This window comes from Mizuhopecten yessoensis, unplaced genomic scaffold, assembly GCF_002113885.1.
Source record: "Mizuhopecten yessoensis strain PY_sf001 unplaced genomic scaffold, ASM211388v2 scaffold3453, whole genome shotgun sequence".
Taxonomy (NCBI): Eukaryota; Metazoa; Mollusca; class Bivalvia; order Pectinida; family Pectinidae; genus Mizuhopecten; species Mizuhopecten yessoensis.
Window position 1 is genome coordinate 231,504 of NW_018405052.1, and position 24,474 is coordinate 255,977.

Below are 24,474 nucleotides of genomic sequence, written 5' to 3' on the forward strand. Positions count from 1 at the left end.
GGGTAGTATTGGGTGGTATTGGGTAGTATTGGGTAATTAGACGCGCCCTCAAATTTTCAAAGAAGTCTGCTTCTTTTTGTGTTTCCTGAAAAGCAAAAGTCATACAGTAATAGCGAAATGAGGATCAGTGCTTCGTTGCCATCTGCACAAATTATTTCTTTGCAATAACTCCTGTAGGAATGCTCAATTTTTTTACGAAACTTTCTCCTTTTTTGTTTTTACCCAAATCTGAAAATCAACAATGAACATGGCCACCAGCAGGGCTTGAATTACATCCACTTCCATGGAATAATTGTTAAAGACAATGCTGATGCTACATATGGACGACCAGTTTATACAATAAATGGTGACTGGCTTTAAAAATACAGATAATTTGTTTAAACAGTAGAAGTACAGAAAACAGGCGATGATACAATTCTAATTTTTGACTGATATATGCAACAAGATCAATAAGATTTATTTCAGAGTGTCCTATGTTACCTCCAATGTGTTAAAGTTGTCCTGATATTACTTAATACTTTTTTTTTTTTTTTTTAGTGGAAACAAAAACAATAAGACATTCAAGCCTAAAAAGAATATACCTGAAGGCACACATCAGCATGACTTGATGAAACATGCTGCTGTTACACTGGGAAGTGGAAACCTTCGTCAAGCTGTCATGTTACCAGAGGGAGAGGATCTCAATGAATGGGTGGCTGTCAACAGTGAGTATCATAAAAGGCACAAAGAAGTTATTTTAGAAACATTTAAATGCCTGTTTATATTTTTGTATACTTTCACCATGAATCACAGATCAAAGCTACTTTGTAATGATATCCATCTTACTGTCTATTTTCAAGATTAGTTTGCACATCCATTTGTTCAATTGAACTCGCTCAAACTTCATTTAGGGCTGTCATTGCAAGATGCTTGCTTATTTCTAGAAGTGAATAGATTTGTACATCAGCTTTTATATGGATTATAAATCATTATGTAAGGTCAACACAAATAAGTCATTATTTCTGTGTTTTAGCCATATACACATAGTATGTGAATTCGATAGATGCATACTAAGTAAATTTGTTTGGATATTATTACGGAAGTATTGAAATTAAATATTGGTGGGTGAATTTTACTTATCCTCATAATGAAATATTGCATTGATATCACACATTACAAAATATGTATTTTGTTTTTCAGCTGTCGATTTTTTCAACCAAATTAATATGTTATATGGGACAATAACAGAATTCTGTACAGAGGAGACTTGTCCGGTCATGTCAGCAGGTCCAAAGTACGAATATCACTGGGCTGATGGTCAGGCTGTCAAAAAGCCAATCAAATGCTCTGCACCAAAATACATAGACTACTTAATGTCTTGGGTACAGGACCAACTGGATGATGAAAGTCTATTCCCCTCCAAAATTGGTAATTTACTATATATACATCAAACACAAACAATCAAGCCCTTTTGTTACAAATTCTTTCCTGATCACCTACATGTTTCTTGATAGCAACTTATTCATTGAAAAGTTCAAACACTGCTGTTAGAAGTATTTTTTTATTTTTCCTGTAAACATACTACAAAGTTTTAAACAGTATTGAATTCTGTGATACTAGTTTTCTGCATTTCTTCTTAACCCTTTCACCCCTAGGTAACTTGAGTAGACACTAACATATATTCATCTGGATGAGTCCATTATGGTCTACAGTGGTGAAAGGATTTAACTATTTTCTGTATACCTGCAGCATTACTCCCAACCCTGTATATCACTTCTTTCATTCCATGTTTTATTCCATATAAAAATATGTTGACTTAATACAGTATTTACTGGAGATGGTGAGAATATTTAATAGTAGTTACACATTTTAATGTGAATTTCCTTATTCTTTCAGGTATTCCATTTCCAAAGAATTTCCTTGCCTGTGCCAAAACAATACTTAAAAGACTTTTCCGAGTGTATGCACACATCTACCACCAACACTTTAAGGAGGTGTGCCAGCTTGGTGAGGAAGCTCATCTCAATACTTCCTTCAAACATTTCATCTTCTTTGTGTACGAGTTCAGTCTCATCGAAAAACGAGAGCTTGCCCCCTTGCAGGAGCTGATCGACAAACTCACAAGCAAAGACAGATAGAGGCTATGACAGGGTATACACTAGTCCAATTATTTCCCACTCTGTCAGAGCTTCTCGGTTGGTGCTTCCAGTGTCATAATCTCACTCACATTGTATGCATGAAGGAGGCAATCCATAAATATATATATATATGCATTGTGTGGGCAACAGCAGCCAACAATATCACAAGTTTGTTGTCCAATGACGTATGAATTAGAAGTCTTTTATTTATTAGTATCTGTTTCTGGTCAAATTCCTCATTGGTATCTCTTTCTGGTTATATAGAGGTTAGATAAGTAATACATGATCATGCAAGGCTGTTGGTATTTGTACCAAAAGCTGGTATCTTTTAGACACACAGTATTTTTATTTGACTTGTCAAGTGTTGATGGGAAACTTTTATGAAGATTTGCTTTGTTGAACTCTTTCAAACTTCAGATGAGGTAGTGTTTGTATTTGTTGGGTGTGTGGACAAGTAGTTTCAATATGGTATCTTCAAACCTGATGCATGTACCTCTACTACTAGGAGTTGTGTATGGGTATGTCAGACCCTGCAAACTTTACATGAGGCATATAGTAAGCTGTACATACACACAGAGAACACCTTTGTACAAGAGTCTTGTATTTGATAACGTTTAAGTAACTACATATATGTATATACTGTTACCATCTCAGTTTCATTGCTGAGTTGTATTGTCAGCAAAATTACTCCTGACAACACACAACACTTCATCAATATACTTGTTTATCATAACACTCTATTTGTAAACAATGATGTAAGACTTCAATATATTTTGTGCCGACGTCTCTGACGGCTGATTATTTTAAGCAATTAAGTGCAATAACACATGATTTAATTTACGCTCTTTGTAGTGATTATTTAATATTGTTATGCAAATGTACAGTCTAACCTATATTGAGAGACCACTGAAAGAAGTCTGTTTTACCATTTCGAGAAAATTCATGGAACTGCTGTGACAAACCATCTTTTTAGTAGCAGTTGATTTCTACTGTTTGTCAAAACAGGTTGTACTGTGGTATTTGTCCAAACTAACATTCAGTTTTGATTCGTAGTAGATGTATCTTGAGGTGTTTGGAGATGTAGATGGTGGTAAAGAGACTGCTCTCTTTCATTGTAAGGAGTTGACATGGTTATATGGTAGTCCATTCTGTCCGTTTCAGTGTTATACTGATGAAAATGTATTTTTTGTTGGATTATGTTAAGGAATCATTGGTATGGTATATACTATGAACTACAAATGCATGTATATATTCTCTACCAAACCTTAAAGGTTTGTGCCATATTATTCGTGAAGTCGAGATGACGTAATATGGTCATAATTTACATATCTAGCCGCAGGTAACTACTTACGCTAGTGAATAAGACACACAACAGTGCTTGGTTTTGTTATTTAATTTGTGTACTTGGGAATTCCTGAAATGTTCTGTACTTGGAATTAAGTTTTTCAGCTGCCAAGTAATATTTATTGTTGTATAATTGACCGTGTGAATAACTGAGAATGAATGCAGATCTGTGTAGATGGTCATAAAGATAAGTTGCTGTTATTAACTATACCTATTTCTCAATTTCTGTCTCTTAGATCAGTTGAACTGGAAAATGTGTTTTAAATGTGTTACTGTTACAATAAACAGCATTGTTTTGCCAATTTGTGTCATAACACATGCATTGTTATTATCATCATAAGTTTTATATATATTATATGAATGTATATGTATATATACATCTGTTTGTAAAAAGATTGCTAAATTTTGCGTGTTATATATGTAAATAATCGTAATGAGACACTTCAGGAATCCGTCTATTTGTTGGCTCCAGCAAAATTGAAAATAATGTGCTATTTCCTTTGGAATCTTCAACAATGTAAACAAATTCAAAAGAATTCTGACTGCAAAACCATGATTACATGTAATATATTTGATAACTTCCTCCTCTTTCTTATATTATTACTACAAAGCTGCATTTTAAAGTATTTTTTCCATTGGTGTAGAATGATTTTCAATATCCATAGGAAAGCTTTAGACCAGTAGCTTGTTTTTTATGAAAAGCGTACAACATTCCATATATCATGCTTACTATTGGCTTTTGCTCCCGGGTAGTAATGTTGGAGAGAGAAAATGTGGACTGATCAAATCTGAAATTTAATCTGTTGGAAGATTGTACATAATTGTGGTATATGAATTTGTAAAACATACATGTACTGTTATTAAGTGTAACAATGGCTGTAGAAAAGGAAGGTACTGAAGTGATTCTCTCGTTGGACTAGGATTTTCTGTCTGCTGTAGTGATTGGCTTGAATTTGCAACTTTGAACTTTTCTTCATTTAGTGTCAATTCTGTCAGTTTTCAATGTGACATACAAGAATGTTACTCAGTTTGTCTGTCTGTCCATTTGAATGATTTCTTAGCAAGTACTCGGTTCAGTGTTTAGGGATTTTTGCCAAATATTTCTTATCAAAATATATTAGGATTTCCCTAATCCATGGATGTTTATTCAAGTTTCATATACCTCTCTGTTCTGATCACCTGTTAAGGGCTTTTTGGGGTTAATTTTGGGAAAGGCTCCTGTTGTCATTTAAGAAGAAAAAAATAATTGACATGTCTGCTTGGTGTGTCAGTAAAAGCAACATGCAACACTGGTTTACCACTTTTATTCATATTCAGTGAGCCAATTTTCTGGCCTTTTTATGATCATATCTTCATAAAATAATATATGACCAAAGAAACTAAAACATTCATCAAATATTATTTCATTTCACATATTGAGTGTTGCTTTGTCATCTGTCAGAATACAAGAGAAAAAATTCATACTCAAATTTTGATGTTAATTGGTGTTAATCTGCATACGACAGAGTAAATATGAGGTCGGTTTAGAAGATAGATTAATTTTGAAAAAAATTGTAAATACTTCTCAAGTCTGATTGGCTGATACATCCTTTCGAATACAATCACTGTTTGGCAGATCAAGAAAGGTCCTGCTGCCTTATCATATTGGCTTTGCCATTGAAAGAAAAATTGTGAAATCATAAAGTAGTGTTCATTTGTTTACTAATCTATTGGTGAAGATTTTCAATCATGATTGTAATAGGAGAGGCAAAAATGCACAGCCAGACCGGGGTTCAAACCTGGGACCTTCTGAACTCTTAGACGGATGCTCTACCAATTGTGCTATCTGGTCGCCAACAACTACCGACCCAGTTCAGTTCCGCTACATTCCTCTCTCCTTTTTCTTACTCTTCGCCCCCGAAGACACAACTTTAACAACCAAGGTTTGGGTATCCCCTTGCTAAGCATACACCAATTGTTTGAAATAAGGGTTGGTCACAGACACTACTGAAACGGGAGAGGAAAAATGCATGACCACTCGGCCAGACCGAGGTTTGAACCCGGGACCTTCCAAACTCTTAAACAGACGTTCTACTAATTGAGCTATCTTGTCCCTAACAATCGACCCAGTCTAGTTTCGCTACAATTGGAACAGTGTATTGGTCCTCCTCCCCCACCCCTCTCCCAAAAAAAAGCATAATAAAACCAACAGGTAGTGCAAGTTGTAGTACACGTATCTGCTTTATTATACTATATCCTTCTGGGCGGTCACCACAAGTGTCGGACAGTGCTACATGATGTATATCTATCTGTAGCAACTTAAGGTTATATGTTAGCCTACTATTATCAGTAAATGCACCTCCTTCACAAAAGATCTCTACATAAGGCAACCTGTAAATTGTGGTTTAGACTTAGGCAGTCAATTAAGGATACATTTGAAAGGAAACATTAATGCTATATATAACACTCCTGAAATACTGCATTCTTGTATAATTCTGGATGGAAATACAGTGTAAAACACATTTTGTATAAGAGAGTTTCTCTAGTTCTTGTTGCCCAAGTATCCCGTTTGCTGGCTAATTCCATAGTATTCGTGTGTATATGTACTTGTATATTTCATTCTTAGATGCCAAATATCTTTAAAATCTGTGTTATGTTACTCAAGCTACTTTAGTAGGAATGTGATGTTTTTAAGTGTTTGTTAATGAGTAAAGCTCGAATCGTTTTATTCTACCCATCCATCAGTGGACTTGTGCCTTCCCTTCAGAAGTGTTTAGGAAATAGATTGGTTATGTAATTCCATTTCAAGTGGTTTATTTTCGGATTGGCTGTCCAATCTTAGACCAACAATTTTATAAGAAACTCATTCAGGGTCTTAAGTAGATAGTTCGGAAATACATCTACTGATCAAATTACTTAAATCATTTTGGTTACATCTTGGCAGAAACGATATACTGTGTCCAGACTAACCACTTACCAGGTTCAACTGTAAACAGATCCCTAAGAATGCAAACTAATGATTTCTACAGTAGTGTAGTCATCCTGAGTGGGTAGACTAAATATCATATTTACTATCTATGGGGGGGAAGGCACAGTGCAGTGTTGGTGTTTTCCTATACTGTATAGAGAGTTGATCTGGTGCATGCTGGATCAAGTGACTGTTGGAGAGAGTCTTTAATCTTTGTCAATTTAACTTCTCACCTGTAGCCTATTACAGTGTGGCATCATATTGTAAACATGTCACACACAGCAAGAGCTGGCCTGTCCGGGTCAAAGCACTTTGTTTGTTTTGCTTGAATGATGTTGGTCCCAATGGAAAGACACAGGAGAGGACAAGGCCTAAATTAATTAGGTATTTTATGAAAATCCATGCAAAGATGTAATAAATGAATTCACAACACTAACAAAGAAGTTTTGTTTCTTAATTTATAGTATCACAAAACCAGCTTGCCACCGTAACTGTTAAAGTGGCTAGCCAAGTTTATTCATAAAAATTGAACCTTGGCTTACTAGATAATAGAGATAACTCTAGCTAGTCGAATTAACTCTGTCTAGCTTTGTATCTTCAATATACAGTGATGATATTTGGCCAGTAGCATGCTATGATGTGGCGCTATAAACTTTCCTTAAATAAATGACCATGACCTACTTTCAAGGTCACCAGCTTCAAATATGTAAAAACCATTAAAGAGCTCTGCCTGAATAGCAAGGAGGCACAGGGTAGTGATAGTTGGCCAGTAATTACCTGGCATGAAGTGCTGTACAATTTTCTGAAATAAATGACCTTGAACTACTTTCAAGGCAACAATGGTCAAATGTTTTATAAAAAATATTTCAACAATTTCTTCTAAATAACCAGGAGGCACAGGGTGATTATATTTGGCCAGTAGGTACCTCATCCTCGATATCCAGGGGTATGCTCACTTACGCTCTCTACACCCCTTGGATATGTCAGCAAAATTGAAGGCAAAAAGATAGCTGTTTGATTGGTCTCGGGTAAAATAACTGACCAATCGCTAGGCTGATGCCTGTCTTTTGAAGATTACAAAGGAGAGACGCCCGACTTCAAAGCCTGTCAATTTTTACCGCGAGATTCTTTTGATGTACATCAAAGGATCGAACTAGTCTTCTTGTCTCATCAACAAGGTGGAGCACACTGAGCCTTCAATTTTGCTATGACTTATTCCTGGCGTGCAAAGAGCGAAAGTGAGCGTAACCTCTGGATGTCGAGGACGTAGGTACCTGGGATATAGTGTTATGGTGTTTCCTCAAATGGATGACATTGACCTCCGTTGAAGGTTACAAGGGTCAAATGTGTTAAAACCTTTGGACAACTTCTCCTGAATAGCTGAGACACACGGTGATGTGGTGCTATAAACTTTCGTCCAATATATAACATTGACCTTCTCTCAAGGTCACATACATCAAATATGTAAAAATCTTAACACAACCAGGAGGCCATGGATTATTATATTTGACCAGTAGTATGCTCGGATAAAATAAGTTTTCTCAAGTAAATGACCTTGACCTACTTTAAAGTCACAAGGATCAAACGCGTAAAAATCTTCGACAACCTCTCCTAATAACAAAGATTGACATCAAAGAAATGATCTTGACCTGTTTGACCAACTTTAGAATGAAAATACTTTGACCAAGATGACTCAACGTAGAATAAACGGAGGGTCTGGCTCCCCGAATTGCAGCTGAACGGGGCTCAATAGAGGTAACCAGTAAAAATCTTTAAATTGCTCCTTTCGGTACGTATTAAGTGGAAATATTTGTTTCAGAATTTCTTTTATTGAGAACATATTCCCATGATTGCTCAAATATCCAGTTGAGCGATACAGGCTCTCACAGTTTCTAATTAAGCTCACCTGGCACAACGTGCCTGTGGTTTGGTTTGGTTTTATTTTGTTTAACGTCCTATTAACACCTAAGGTCATTTAAGGACGTGCCTCCATGTGTGTAGTATATGCATGTTTGCGTGTGTGTATGCAGGAGACAGGGTATGTTGGTGTTCTAGCTTATGGCATGGTGCAGTGTCTGTCAACTTTTTTCTCTGAAGAACTTCTTGAACACTGAAAGTCCTAGCGTCCTGATATGTGACTAGTATGCTGCTAGAGTGGAATGCTATAATGTTTCCTGAAATTATTACCTTGACATAGTTTAAGGTCACTGGGGTCAAATATATTTTGGTTTTCTCATAAATAACCAAAAAGTCAAGGATGATATTTTCGAGTATCGTGCATTAGTTGAAAGTTTAAAAGTTTCTTCAAATGAATAATCTTTAGTAATTACCTACTTTAAAGTTCATAAGGGTCAAATATTTTAAAAACTTCTGAATATTTGGCTTTTAGCATATACTGGGATAGAGCAGCTACATTGACGTGTGATGTTATTTTAATGAAAGTATGTATTGATTACATGTGTATGCACCTATATATGTGTAAGGGTTCGGTGTTTCAAAGTTAAGTTCATAAATAAAACTCAAACTTAAAACCTGTTTCAGATGAACTGCGGGTCTCATTAACATCCATAAATCTCCGTCCATGAAGCGGGCACGGCAACATCCGTCCGTATGTAACACACAGTTACATTGTTTACCAATACTATCTACATTGCCGAAGACAACATCACAACCTTGCGTAACTTAATAATTACAATTTCCTACCGAAAGGGCAAGGTAACTAGGAGAGATCAAAGTACAAAAAGCGAAGGTATATATAAATGTACATAGCATTCGTCTACAGACGCTATGTCGCATATTGCTTATTTGGGGTTCCTTTTACAAGGTCAAAGTAACTATTAAAAGTGAAGGGTCAAACTCGTTTCTTATTGTTGTCACTGTGATTTGGTCAGGTACACTTTCACATGAACGCATGCTTGCATCGTCAATACAAAGAATGGCCCGACACCTTTACAATTTAAAACCCCAAGGTCAATGTCACAAATAGAGGTCAAATGTAAATTGTTTTGTTTCTAATTGACACTATCGTTTATTTTTGTTTGCGTTGAAGCAAAGATATACCATATTTCACCAACGTTTTTTTATTCAGATATATATGAATCTAAGATTTATTTTTGTAGAAACAACGTTTCGAACAACAAAAATAGATAGTGAAAAAGACTTACGGGCGCACTGTCAATCCTATCTCTCTCCTGTTAGCTATGATATGAGTGGATTGTTGACCACTGGTTTGGTGACCCTCTCCGATAACGTATTTTCTCGGACGTTATCATTAAATCAGAGGTCTTATATCTTGCCTTATCCTGCAGTGTAGGTATACTAATGTTCCAGTGATGTAAGTGTGGCCTGCCGACACGCTAGACAACATGGGGTATTGGCTGTCACTGTTGCTCTGTTGCGCTGTCGTGCAACACGTGTTGCCAAAGTACGTCGACCCACAAATCTACATGAGATCGGTATGGACACCTTCTATTGTATCTCTTATTCGTATCATTTTAGGACATTAAGGACTTTGTCACTACACGTAGTTCACAGCTTCTGTGGAAAACTAACATCAGTGTCGGCACCGCTGAGATTCTCAAAATACGAAATGGTATTGGTTTAGGTCTAGTAAGCTTGAATTAAAACAAAGTCAAATAATGCAAATTGTATTAGTGTTAAAGATGCACGCACCGATTTGATCCTAGTTTTCTTAAAATATTTTTTACATGATACTGTCATAATTGTATGAACTACATTCCAACTCTCATCTTGATACAAAAGATGGCAGACTTTCATTGAACTATTTTTGTTGAAGATGTAACCAGAAAAGTTTATTCTTTTATTAAAGTGAGAGCAATCTCATTTTGCGCAAGTTAAATCTTTATATAGATCTGAAAAGAACGTGTTTTTCATATTTACCAACATGTTACGAACAGACAATATCTTTCAACATAAAGAATTTTAAAAGATGAAAGCTGGTGTATTTATCATATATTGATTTTAATGGGAAAGGGAATATATTCCTTCTTTCCATTTTTCCATACAGTTGCCTATTTTTGAGAATCCAAAGACTTTGGTCTTGGTATTGAGTCCGCAGGTTGCTCATGTAAGTGAACAATAATTTGGTAACAGTTACTGAAACTGACCTTCATTAAAGGACAAAAGAACCACTACATGAAAATACTTAAACAATTTTCCTCCCTAAGGGATTGGGTAATGTTACCTCATGCCTTGCGTTGTCCATACTCAAATGGAGCAATATTGTGTCGCTAACAACCGCCTTCTAAACATTTAATGCACTTTCCAGCCGGAAATGATACGGTTCAATGGCTATCCCGTGGAAATCCACAACGTGACGACTAAGGACGGCTTTATCCTGGAGACCCATCGCATTCCACGGGGGCGACGGCCAAACAAACCAGGTACCACTTTCTAACTGAATTTTATTAGGGTTTTTAAAGACATAAAAAGATCATGCTGTTCATTAACGGTAAAAAATATTGAACAAAGAAGAAACCGTTTGTCAAATTGCGTGATAAAGGAATGATGATCTTTTTTGCACATTGCAAGATAAAGGAATCGTGAACTGTTTTGCCCATTGCGAGATATAGCAATCGTGAACTGTTTTGCACATTGCGAGATATAGGAATCGTGAACGGTTTGGCCCATTGCGTGATATAGGAATCGTGAACGGTTTGCCCATTGCGAGATATAGGAATCGTGAACGGTTTGGGCCATTGCAAGATAAAGGAATCGTGAACTGTTTTGCCCATTGCAAGATAAAGGAATCGTGAACTGTTTTGCCCATTGCGAGATATAGCAATCGTGAACTGTTTTGCACATTGCGAGATATAGGAATCGTGAACGGTTTCGGCCATTGCGAGATATAGGAATCGTGAACGGTTTGGGCCATTGCGAGATATAGGAATCGTGAGCTGTTTTGTCCATTGCAAGATAAAGGAATCGTGAACTGTTTTGCCCATTGCGAGATATAGCAATCGTGAACTGTTTTGCACATTGCGAGATATAGGAATCGTGAACGGTTTGGCCCATTGCGTGATATAGGAATCGTGAACGGTTTGCCCATTGCGAGATATAGGAATCGTGAACGGTTTGGGCCATTGCGAGATATAGGAATCGTGAACTTTTTTGCCCATTGCGAGATAAAGGAATCGTGAACTGTTTTGCCCATTGCGAGATATAGGAATCGTGAACTGTTTGGCCCATTGCGAGATACCAATTGACCAGCCTATATATATAGATCCGAGTTATTGGCTTCAATCAGTGTGTCCTATTATACATATTATGGTATTTCATTGCATCCTTTAGAATACGTTGACTTGATACATAAGATTCGCCGATTAACTGAGAGCACTTCGATATTTCCCTAACGTTTACTTTTGTAGTAATCAATAGACCAGTCGTTCTGTTTCAACATGGGCTAAACGCTGGGTCCGACTCGTTCATTGAGAATGGAGCTGATGGTAGCCTTCCTTTCATACTGGCTGACGAAGGAATGGACGTGTGGTTGTCGAACAGTCGCGGGAACGCATACGCCATGAAGAACACACACTTCAACTACACTCAGGACGAGTTCTGGGCATGGAGGTAAAACACTGCGACTTAATTCGTCGTAGGTTTTAACTGGAAACATTGATTTGCTCCCCCATTAAGACCCGTGCATACTTTAATCCGGACTAGCCAAAAAATCGTCATAAGGTAAAACTTCTTTCAGAATTATTTTTTTAATCAATAAAGGTAAATCTAACTTGCTCCGATATGCATTCCATTCGCAGAAGAGTCCCTCACTTATAATTCAGGCTAACGCCGTAAAGGTACAGAATAAAGTGTCTGTCTGTAGTTGGGACGAGATGGCGACTCGTGACCTGCCCGCAGTGGTTGACCATATTCTCGGGATGACCAATGTGTCCCAGCTGTATTATGTTGGACACTCCCAAGGAACCACAACCATGTTCGCCCAGCTCAGCCAGGACCCTGTCTTCGCCAAAAAGATAAAATTGTTCATCGCGTTTGCACCCATTGGGAAGTTAGGACACATCAAGGGTATACTGAAATTGATAGCTGACCTTACACCTAGCGCAGACGTAAGTGTTTGGTACAGTAGTTAATATTGCAATTCATGTATATATATCTATTGGTCATCATGTCGAGGTAATAGGTATCTCACCATACCATTAAATATCGGATCATGTTTCTATAATAAGGCTACTATAATTCTCATTTCTATTACATCGACGCAAGATTTCGTCTTGGCTTGTTTCGCCCTTAGCATTAACGCCACGTTTCTGGTTTATTAGTTTATTTCTGCAATCAGCCATAGCCATATTCCAATGACCGGTTTCTGCCATGTATTCGACCTTATACTCTTAAGTCAGGATAAGTTCATATGGTTCCATTTTTATAGCCGATCTTATAGGCCCAAGACATTGGCAGGTATTCTATTAATTGTCTTCATGACCTTATGAAGAAAACGCGGGAACAACTAATGTCCCTCAACAAAACCTTTTATCGTGTTTTCTATTCATTCCAGATGGCTGCCTCAGAACTTGATTGACATTTCTGACTTTAAAAGTTGTTTTAATAAGCCGGTCATGTTCAACCTTTTAGTAATTACTTATATAAAATGCTCTCTAATGATCATAACGTGTATACCGCTCGACCCAAGATGGCCGCGACGGCCTCCTATTGACTGGGACATATATGGATATATTTTTCTGCTTTATTTGATCGGTTTTGACCAATGGGGACTATTTATTTCAATCTGTTGTGTATAATTGACAGGACATTTACAAGGTATTCGGGCGAAAGTATTTCCTGATGAACTCCTCTGTCGCTACAGACCTGGCTGCCAAGGTGTGTAATGAAGAGCCGGTGACCTTTGTCTGCTCAGTCGCCACCAGTATCACTGGATTCGACATCCAACAGACTAACTGGGTACGTATCATGACCGACAGATGACGAGCGTACTATCTTGGTCCTTAGCAGGACCTAAAAAAAACAGGACAGAATACTGGTGCAAACAGTAAATAATCGACCGTCTTGTTCGTACAGACTACATAATGACAGGATTGTTCATCTACACGTACTTAGCATTGTTGTCAATGTTTTATATAAATTCACCTGATGCAACAAAATGTAATTTCTGCTAGCTTCACACACATGTTTATCATTTTGACCTCTGAAATCAGTCGTACTCAAAGAAAATCAGTAATGGCTATGGTAAATGCTTTATTTTATTGTACTTTACAACAGAATTTGCCAGGTCACAATGTTACTCCACGTGGTATACTGTTTGAAATTATCCAAGATCGCGTAATTTGCTACTTTGGTTTTACTTGTAACCACAATAGTAACTTGGGGAATACCTCGATACTAGCGTAGCGTAGCTTGACCGAAACCTTTTGCACCATTTTAACCAAGGATAGACTCACTTAATCTGATTAATACAGCCGGTAGCATCAACATCAAGATTCAATGCATCTGAGAAACATTTGCACTGTAAAACGTTTCATTATCATTATTTGTAACCTTTTCACATTTACAGATCAAAGTAATCCAATACCTTGAACCAAATATAACTTTGTGTACACAACTGTTCTATGAAGGTTCATCGCTGTATCATTACAGACTAGAGTACCAAGATACCTTGCTCACGCCGCTGAGGGTACCTCTGTCCAGAATATGATCCACTACATTCAGGTGATGATCCGTTAGTAGGAGCCTCTGTCTGGTTATAATTTACATATGAGGGAGGGTACCTCTGTCCAGAATATGATCCACTGCATTCAGGTGATGGTCCGTTAGTAGGAGCCTCTGTCTGGTTATAATTTATATGTAAGTGGGGGTACCTCTGTCCAGAATATGATCCACTACATTCAGGTGATGGTCCCTTAGTAGGAGCCTCTGCCTGGTTATAATTTACATACGAGGGAGGGTACCTCTGTCCAGAATATGATCCACTGCATTCAGGTGATGGTCCGTTAGTAGGAGCCTCTGACTGGTTTTAATTTACATATGAGGGAGGGTACCTCTGTCCAGAATATCATCCACTTCATTCAGGTGATGGTCCGTTAGGAGGAGCCGCTGTCTGGTTATGATTTACATATGAGGGAGGGTACCTCTGTCCAGAATATCATCCACTTCATTCAGGTGATGGTCCGTTAGGAGGAGCCGCTGTCTGGTTATGATTTACATATGAGGGAGGGTACCTCTGTCCAGAATATCATCCACTTCATTCAGGTGATGGTCCGTTAGGAGGAGCCGCTGTCTGGTTATGATTTACATATGAGGGAGGGTACCTCTGTCCAGAATATGATCCACTGCATTCAGGTGATGGTCCGTTAGTAGGATCCTCTGTCTGGTTATAATTTATATGTAAGTGGGGGTACCTCTGTCCAGAATATGATCCACTACATCCAGGTGATGGTCCGTTAGTAGGAGCCTCTGTCTGGTTTTAATTTACATATGAGGGAGGGTACCTCTGTCCAGAATATGATACACTGCATTCAGGTGATGGTCCGTTAGTAGGAGCCTCTGTCTGGTTATAATTTATATATGAGGGAGGGTACCTCTGACCAGAATATCATCCACTTCATTCAGGTGATGGTCCGTTAGGAGGAGCCGCTGTCTGGTTATGATTTACATATGAGGGAGGGTACCTCTGTCCAGAATATCATCCACTTCATTCAGGTGATGGTCCGTTAGGAGGAGCCTCTGTCTGGTTATAACTTATATGTAAGTGGGGGTACCTCTGTCCAGAATATGATCCACTACATTCAGGTGATGATCCGTTAGGAGGAGCCTCTGTCTGGTTATAATTTACATATGAGGGATGGTACCTCTGTCCAGAATATGATCCACTACATTTAGGTGATGGTCCGCTAGTAGGAGCCTCTGTCTGGTTATAATTTATATGTAAGGGGGGGTACCTCTGTCCAGAATATGATCCACTACATCCAGGTGATGGTCCGTTAGTAGGAGCCTCTGTCTGGATATAATTTACATATGAGGGAGGGTACCTCTGTCAAGAATATGATCCACTACATTCAGGTGATGGTCCCTTAGTAGGAGCCTCTGCCTGGTTATAATTTACATACGAGGGAGGGTACCTCTGTCCAGAATATGATCCACTGCATTCAGGTGATGGTCCGTTAGTAGGAGCCTCTGCCTGGTTATAATTTACATACGAGGGAGGGTACCTCTGTCCAGAATATGATCCACTAAATTCAGGTGATGGTCCGTTAGTAGGAGCCTCTGACTGGTTTTAATTTACATATGAGGGAGGGTACCTCTGTCCAGAATATCATCCACTTCATTCAGGTGATGGTCCGTTAGGAGGAGCCGCTGTCTGGTTATGATTTACATATGAGGGAGGGTACCTCTGTCCAGAATATCATCCACTTCATTCAGGTGATGGTCCGTTAGTAGTAGCCTCTGTCTGGTTATAATTTACATTTGAGGGAGGGTACCTCTGTCCAGAATATGATCCCCTAAATTCAGGTGATGGTCCGTTAGTAGGAGCCTCTGTCTGGATATAATTTACATATGAGGGAGGGTACCTCTGTCAAGAATATGATCCACTACATTCAGGTGATGGTCCGTTAGTAGGAGCCTCTGCCTGGTTATAATTTACATACGAGGGAGGGTACCTCTGTCCAGAATATGATCCACTACATTTAGGTGATGGTCCGCTAGTAGGAGCCTCTGTCTGGTTATAATTTATATGTAAGTGGGGGTACCTCTGTCCAGAATATGATCCACTACATTCAGGTGATGATCCGTTAGTAGGAGCTTCTGTCTGGTTATAATTTACATATGAGGGAGGGTACCTCTCTCCAGAATATAATCCACTTCATTCAGGTGATAGTCCGTTAGTAGTAGCCTCTGTCTGGTTATAATTTACATATGAGGGGGGGTACTTCTGTCCAGAATATGATCCACTACATTCAGGTGATGATCCGTTAGTAGGAGCTTCTGTCTGGTTATAATTTACATATGAGGGAGGGTACCTCTCTCCAGAATATGATCTTCTACATTCAGGTGATGGTCCGTTAGTAGGAGCCGCTGTCTTGTTATAATTTATATATGAGGGAGGGTACCTCTGTCCAGAATATGATCCACTACATTCAGGTGATGGTCCGCTATTTTATATGGGAGCATTGTTTATGGTTGATGAATTTAATTTTGCAATTATAAATAACAAGAGTTTCTTTACTCCGTACTGAAATATTACAGTATATGTGCAACGAATTAGAAAGACGATTTATAATTATTTTCTTTATTCTTATTGCAATCGCACCTTTTATTCCCGATACTGGAATGACATTGCTTTAATAACTCTGCATATTGAAAAACAAGGACATGTAACTATATATATAGGCTGACTTCCATTAGTTTAGAAGCACGACAAGTTTTCTTGTTTGTTTTCTCTTCAGGAAGTTAATTCGGACCTTTACCAGAAGTTTGACTACGGTTCCCCAGACAAGAATATGGCGAAATATAATCAGGTACGGTCAAAACACTGTTAATGGACAATCTCTACTTTTGTATGATCCTTTGAGACTACTAATACTCCAACGCGGTGAGAAAATACATATACATCTGTCTAGACAGCCATATATCGTATAGAACGTGCCTATTGTCGGCTTGCCAGGTTACGACTCTATAATTATTCTTTTATTTTGTTTCCGATGCATTTTTGTTTGCTTTCGTGTCTCCTCGATTCCTTGTGTCTTTTCGTATTGGCAATGTTGTTCTTCTGTATTTACGCAACAGTACTTTATGCTTATATTGATTTTACCTATTATTTCCTCGTATAAATTATAAAATATGAATTGAAAACAATGTTCCTTAACTAATATACTTATGTGTACGCATATTACACGTCCTACAGAAGTTTGAGTATATATATATTACACTTTACCTACATGTTTATATAGGCATGTTACACTTTACCTACATGTTTATATAGGCATGTTACACTTTACCTACATGTTTATATAGGCATGTTACACTTTACATACATGTTTATATAGGCATGTTACACTTTACCTACATGTTTATATAGGCATGTTACACTTTACCTACATGTTTATATAGGCATGTTACACTTTACATACATGTTTATATAGGCATGTTACACTTTACCTACATGTTTATATAGGCATGTTACACTTTACCTACATGTTTATATAGGCATGTTACACTTTACATACATGTTTATATAGGCATGTTACACTTTACCTACATGTTTATATAGGCATGTTACACTTTACCTACATGTTTATATAGGCATGTTACACTTTACATACATGTTTATATAGGCATGTTACACTTTACATACATGTTTATATAGGCATGTTACACTTTACCTACATGTTTATATAGGCATGTTACACTTTACATACATGTTTATATAGGTATGTTACACTTTACCTACATGTTTATATAGGTATGTTACACTTTACCTACATGTTTATATAGGTATGTTACACTTTACATACATGTTTATATAGGTATGTTACACTTTACATACATGTTTATATAGGTATGTTATACTTTACATACATGTTTATATAGGTATGTTATACTTTACATACATGTTTGTATAGGCATCTTATACTTTACATACATGTTTATATAGGCATGTTACACTTTACATACATGTTTATATAGGCATGTTATACTTAACCTACATGTTTATATAGGCATGCTCTACTTTACATACATGTTTATATAGGCATGTTACACTTACCTACATGTTTATATAAGCATGTTACACTTTACCTACATGTTTATATAGGCACGTTATACTTTACATACATGTTTATATAGGTATGTTATACTTTACCTACATGTTTATATATGTATGAGACACTTTACATACATGTTTATATAGGTATGTTATACTTTACATACATGTTTGTATAGGCATCTTATACTTAACCTACATGTTTATATAGGCATGTTATACTTTACCTACATGTTTATATAGGTGTGTTACACTTAACCTACATGTTTATATAGGCATGTTATACTAACCTACATGTTTATATAGGCATGTTACCCTTAACCTACATGTTTATATAGGTATGTTATACTAACCTACATGTTTATATAGGCATGTTACACTTTACATACATGTTTATATAGGCATGTTACACTTGACCTACATGTTTATACAGGCATGTTACACTTTACATACATGTTTATATAGGCATGTTACACTTTACCTACATGTTTATATAGGCATCTTATACTTTACATACATGTTTATATAGGTATGTTACACTTTACATACATGTTTATATAGGCATGTTACACTTAACCTACATGTTTATATAGGTATGTTACACTAACCTACATGTTTATATAGGCATGTTACACTTTACATACATGTTTATAGAGGCACATTACTCTTTACCTACATGTTTAGAAAGGCATCTTATACTTTACATACATGTTTATAGAGGCACATTACTCTTTACCTACATGTTTAGAAAGGCATCTTATACTTTACATACATGTTTATAGAGGCACATTACTCTTTACCTACATGTTTAGAAAGGCATCTTATACTTTACATACATGTGTATATAGGTATGTTACACTTTACCTACATGTCTATATAGGCATCTTATACTTTTCATACATGTTTATATAGGTATTTTATACTTTACATACATGTTTATATAGGGATGTTACACTTACCTACATGTTTATATAGGTATGTTATACTTTACATACATGTTTATATAGGCATGTTACCCTTAACCTACATGTTTATATAGGTATGTTACACTTTACATACATGTTTATATAGGCATGTTACACTTTACCTACATGTTTATATAGGTATGTTACACTTACATACATGTTTATATAGGTATGTTACACTTACCTACATGTTTATATAAGCATGTTACACTTTACCTACATGTTTATATAGGTATATTACACTTACCTACATGTTTATATAGGCATGTTATACTTTACATACATGTTTATACGTTAATTTCACGCTAACTACATGGTTGTTTGTACATTTCACATATCTTGCTTGTTTGTGTACATACATGACGCTTTACCTTTATGTTTGTACGCGAATATTATAACTCCCCGCGTGTTGATGAGCGTGCAAATATTATTATAATTTTTTTTAAAGATAGATTGATTTTGACCCTGATCTTATATCTGTTTTCTTTTCAGACTACGCCACCACGCTATGCTATTCAAAATATCAAGACGCCGGTAGCTTTTTATAACGGGAACAAAGATTGGCTGGCCAATCCAACTGATGTCACATATCTCTTGGATAACCTACCAAACATTGTGAAGAAGAGAACATTCCCTAACTGGGACCACGTGGATTTCATCCTAGCTATGGATGCGCCGAAAATATTATATCCGGAAGTGTTACAATTGATCAAAGATACACATGCAATGGAATAAACGTACTTGCAATGTATGTTGTAATAAATTGAATATTTATTTGTTATCGATGGATAAACTAGGTTTGCTTGGGTGCGTTCCTTAATATTACTCATCATATCATGGACCTTTTCGACAATTCCGAATGTCAGAATGCAGGGGTGATTGATGAGCCTATTCAATTGGGTGTTTCACTCTTCCAAATAGCTCATATCGCTTATCACTTACTTATGTTTAATAAATTATTTCAAGAACTCGAAATTTTGTTCATATATCATCTACATATGTACTAATATTCAAACCACTGGTATTGGCGCCTTATAGGAAGAAAGTCAGACATAACGCTATGGTTGTGGCTAAGCATTGGCATAGGTAGTGTTATATTGTCGCATATTTACAAAATTGACATCAGCGGTTTAAGTGGTATATCAATCGAAAAGGAAACACAGGAAAAGAAATGATCGACATCAAATCAAAAGTAAAGCCCTTGTCGTATCATTGATGTACTGTACTTTCAGGATAAACTTGATAACGGGCTGAAATCTCTCGTCAGGAAAGAATATATTCGTTATGAAATAGAATACTTTCACTTCTTTAACAAATGTCGGAACACTCAGTAGTTTCAGATTTTTTTCCCTGAACAGTATTATAAGAAAGACATTACATAGCTTTTTTAACATTGTTGATGGTTCCATGTAGATCAAACAGAGAAAAAATGTATAGGCAGCATTAGTAGAAAGGGTTGGATTCAGGGACAGAAAGTTCAAGAAGGAGTTGTAAAATTATCACCAATAAGACTGAAAACAGCAGGGAAATGAAGCAGAAGCTGGAACAGACAAGGACAAGGGGGCAGAAGACATTTTTTATGAGACTTACAGGAAGAAAAAAAAGTGAGGCCAAGTAGGCAGCTTGAAGAATGACCAGATAGCCTCTTACAATACTAATGATAGGAAAACCGAATATTTCACCCGGCATCTGACAGAGAACAACAACGGTGAAACCTTCTGAAAGATAGAGATGTCTTCTTGAAGGCATGCTAATTATAATTTAAAGTAAATTGAACAAATATCTAGACATCAATATAAGAGTCATCATAAAAACTGAGATTTCCCCCGCCCTTCACTGATTTTAGCAGTGAGTATGTTCTCTTTTAATTCCAGGGACGTGACGACTAGCACGTGTAAAACAGGAAGTTAATTGTTATCATAATATACATTTGTTGGTCAATAGTCTTGATTCAAATACTAATAGTATATGCCCAAAAAGAGCACCACCAAAGAGGGACATTACAACCAAGCCTCTCTACAAGCTAAGATGTTTTAATATACATAAATACAGCTACAGATACAGCGGAAACTATGAAGATTATGCACGCTAATCCATTGTGCACGCTATTGAGAAAGGTTCATTTGAGGGAATCGTATTAGTCAGAACCTTTACTTTGGCTAGTTCTAGTCGATTTCACTGTTAAACTGACGCAACACTTCCGAACTATATATGACAGGAACATTTTATACAAAGCGTTGTTGGATACGACAATACTTGCTATACCCTTGTTGACATATTTAAGTTATCTCGAAGCAATACTTATTTTTATGTGAGTGAGCGTAAAACTTTCAGAACTAAAAGACGTTAAGGATGTAATCCTCTGAGGTTTCAGTCACGTTCAAGTCTCGTTTTGATCTGGTGTAATGTTTTTTTTAATATTTAACAAATTATGATAGGTATAATAGCAAACACACATCTGAAAAACATGTAAAAAAAACTAGATGTCTGTTGCGCCTAGAACATTTTTTACAAGAATTTTTAAAAAATGGCCAATTTGGTGGCCATTTTGAAAAAGTGTTTTTATGTGAATTTCTTGCGCTTCACAAAGGGACAAAATTCTCCTTTTTTGACACTAGATTAATCACTTAAATTGTCATTGTGTCACCATTTTTAATTGTAGCAGGTTCAATTTTGCTGTACAACTTTATAATGTTCAATATGATTAAAATAATATGCAAAAAAGTAGAATGTTATATATTATTGATATTTTTTTTCACATATTAGGGTAACTGAGGCACTTTTGATTTTTGACCCCGAAAAAGGGGAAAAATAACACAATTGATTATGGGACAAAAAAAAGAAGCACACTGACCCCCCATTTTTGTGGCTGTTTTAGAAAGAGAAACACATTTTCTTTTGATTCATTGAATACTAAAAAAAGTTTATGACAGGATTTTTTTATATCAAGCGTTTAATCGGCAAAAAATGGTGAAAAATGTGCATTTTTTCATTACAAAATAAGGGGTAGGGGTAACTAAAATCCCATTTTTGAATAAAATGAATAAGTTTAAGACATTTTACTTCCATAGTTTCAAAGAAAATTTAATTTTTATCAATTCTACAAACATTCATACATATCTGATTACACACTTGGAAGAAATTGTATGAATTTGTTCTGCAAATGGTCAAAACCCGAAAATTCACCTAAAATCACACATTGTGTTAAATTGGTATCTTTGACCGATTATAGCACAAAAACGAATACACCGACATATCTTTTTTTTGCATTTTCTACTTTGCCATGATCTCCTTTTTCCAAAAATCAATATAAGAAAAAAAGTTTGACTTCTTAGAGGTGTACATCCTTAAGTTGGACATAATTGGATCACGATGAGAAGAGCACACATGTCGTTAGATAAGGTGTTCTACATTACCAGTACAGCTATACCTCAAAATCATTCGTCAAATCTAGCGACAACCATCTTGGCAGGGGAGAACCCTACAACAGTTGCTTGTAGTCATGGTGCGTCCCAATCTGTTGTGGTTATTTGTCTTGTTTGCTATGACAACACACATCTACAGCACGCCCAATCCAAGTCGACATGGAATTCGATACGACCCGGAAGTTTATATGAACGCTGTATGTACTTGTATTCTACCTCATTTTAGCTAAAACTAAAATTTCCATTGCAAAACTTGAATGTTAAGCTCCCGTATATCTATTCGTACTGAGCTATTTGTTGTCAGTGTTAATATAGCAGTAAAGAAGTCGACTGGTTTTGGTGGAGTTCTTACTCTGCAAGGTGCGTTTTCAAAAATGAAGTGAAACCGATAGACACATTTTGTAAATATAAACATATTGATATAAGGCTTTATTTGGTCATTTAGCTATAATAACCTAAATTCACTACCAGCGTTAAAAAACATTATCTATGTGTCAGAGAGTATTAGTCTGCATCCAATATTGGTTTTCTTACTTCAGAGCTGTAGTACTAATATCAAACGTGGGTATACTGGTTAGTGTCCCTCGTGGTTTCGTTGTAGCTATCCCGGTTCTCACTTTGAGAGAACCTTTACCTATAAGCTTACCTTTGGTGTCGTCGACAAAGCAGAAGACGCTTACGCTTTCGGAACACCTTGTTTAGTTTTCCTTCAACTTCCTTTGAATTTTTCAACGTTCGCTGTGTACAGCTGTAATGAAATTGTTCACATTTTACCCTTGTTGATATTTCGATACTCTCCAGATGTCCAGCAGCAAGCATGGTACGGGTGTAAGGACTATTCTCTGAAGACATCAGTGTTTATTTTGTAGATTTATTAAATAACGTTTTATTTCAGTATTCACAATTCCAATTCGAATAAAAACATTTAATAATAACAAAAAAAATGTTCTTATCCAAATCCTATGATTTATGAACATTGTCAGTGATATTAATGTTTTTATTAAAATTCATCGGAGGAAACGGGTGTATAGTAGTATGCACAACAGATAAATGCATATACGAATAGAAATAAGAATTAAATATTGTGGTATTTTATCGTTTTATCATGTTAACTTTTCAAAAAACGACATTTCGAAAAATAAAACGATGGTATTAACAAAGAGGCTTATGAAAATTGCCATTCTTTGAGACATTGTATATGCTTAATCAAATATATTTTATAAACACCGATACATTATAGTTGGTATCATTCTAGTTGTCTGTTGTAGAGCCAGCTCCTGACGAGTAAGGGCTACCCGTGTGAGGAACACGAAGTACCGACTGATGACGGCTTTATCCTTGGCCTCCAGAGAATACCCCATGGCAGACTTGAATCACAGAAAGGTAGACATGTTGTATATTCATTCATGTCCGATTTAGGATTCGACATTTTGGTAAAGTAAGCATGAACCTTCATGAGTAGAGTAACAGGGACGTACGATCTGCGTTGATCACATGGTAGTAATGTATGCCCGAATCAGACTCGAGTCACAGTATCGTGGGAAATACACGGATCCCCACATATATGTCACAGCTAATGTACAAAGTAGCCGACATTTCCCGTCTTCCATCACAGTATACAAATCGGAGGCTTGTCGTTTCTGTGCTTGTCCTCAATGTGCAAGACACGGTGACTTTACTGGCCTTTAAAACCATAAATTAACATCCTTTAAGCGCAGTGTACTTCATTAGATGTCGACCGTTGCCTTTCATTCTCTGTGTACAAATGCGCCGTCCTTCACCTCCCTTTATCACAATGCATGTACAACAAGGATGTGAATATGTAATGCTCTTAAATATCAAAATAATGACTTGATCTAATTTTTATTACAGCAGTGTTCTGCTCAAAAGTATACCTGGACTCAGCATGTTCTGTCGACATTTG

General features: G+C 36.6%; 3 protein-coding genes across 4 annotated transcripts in view; all 3 read left to right on the plus strand.

Annotated features, from left to right (window-relative positions):
• The window catches only part of LOC110447510 (MOB kinase activator 1B), a 12,422-nt gene extending 5,574 nt beyond the window's left edge, over positions 1-6,848 (plus strand). For both annotated transcript variants that reach the window (XM_021493257.1, XM_021493255.1), the window contains exons 2-4: positions 538-704; positions 1,180-1,407; positions 1,876-6,848. In XM_021493257.1, the coding sequence (XP_021348932.1) occupies positions 538-704; positions 1,180-1,407; positions 1,876-2,117 (637 nt within the window). In that variant the 3' untranslated portion in view covers positions 2,118-6,848. The remainder of the gene's footprint in view (positions 1-537; positions 705-1,179; positions 1,408-1,875) is intronic.
• Positions 6,849-9,704: 2,856 nt separating this feature from the next.
• Positions 9,705-20,056, plus strand: LOC110447498 (lipase member M-like). Its single transcript, XM_021493234.1, has 8 exons — positions 9,705-9,863; positions 10,697-10,811; positions 11,796-11,997; positions 12,251-12,494; positions 13,192-13,344; positions 14,038-14,109; positions 16,845-16,916; positions 19,618-20,056. Exons 1-8 carry the CDS (start codon positions 9,774-9,776, stop codon positions 19,858-19,860), a joined length of 1,191 nt encoding a protein of 396 aa, XP_021348909.1. The 5' UTR covers positions 9,705-9,773; the 3' UTR covers positions 19,861-20,056.
• A 2,485-nt stretch (positions 20,057-22,541) lies between these two features.
• Positions 22,542-24,474, plus strand: part of LOC110447511 (lysosomal acid lipase/cholesteryl ester hydrolase-like) — a 10,668-nt gene continuing 8,735 nt past the window's right edge. The window contains exons 1-2 of the mRNA XM_021493258.1: positions 22,542-22,747; positions 23,819-23,933. Of these exons, the coding sequence (XP_021348933.1) occupies positions 22,628-22,747; positions 23,819-23,933 (235 nt within the window). The 5' untranslated portion in view covers positions 22,542-22,627. The remainder of the gene's footprint in view (positions 22,748-23,818; positions 23,934-24,474) is intronic.

Coding starts and splice junctions, on each gene's coding strand:
- LOC110447498 (XM_021493234.1), top strand. CDS start 9,774: ATGGGGTATTGGCTGTCACTGTTGCTCTGTTGCGCTGTCGTGCAACAC. Junction 10,812..11,795: donor GCGACGGCCAAACAAACCAG/GTACCACTTTCT, acceptor TTACTTTTGTAG/TAATCAATAGACCAGTCGTT. Junction 12,495..13,191: donor ACCTTACACCTAGCGCAGAC/GTAAGTGTTTGG, acceptor TATAATTGACAG/GACATTTACAAGGTATTCGG.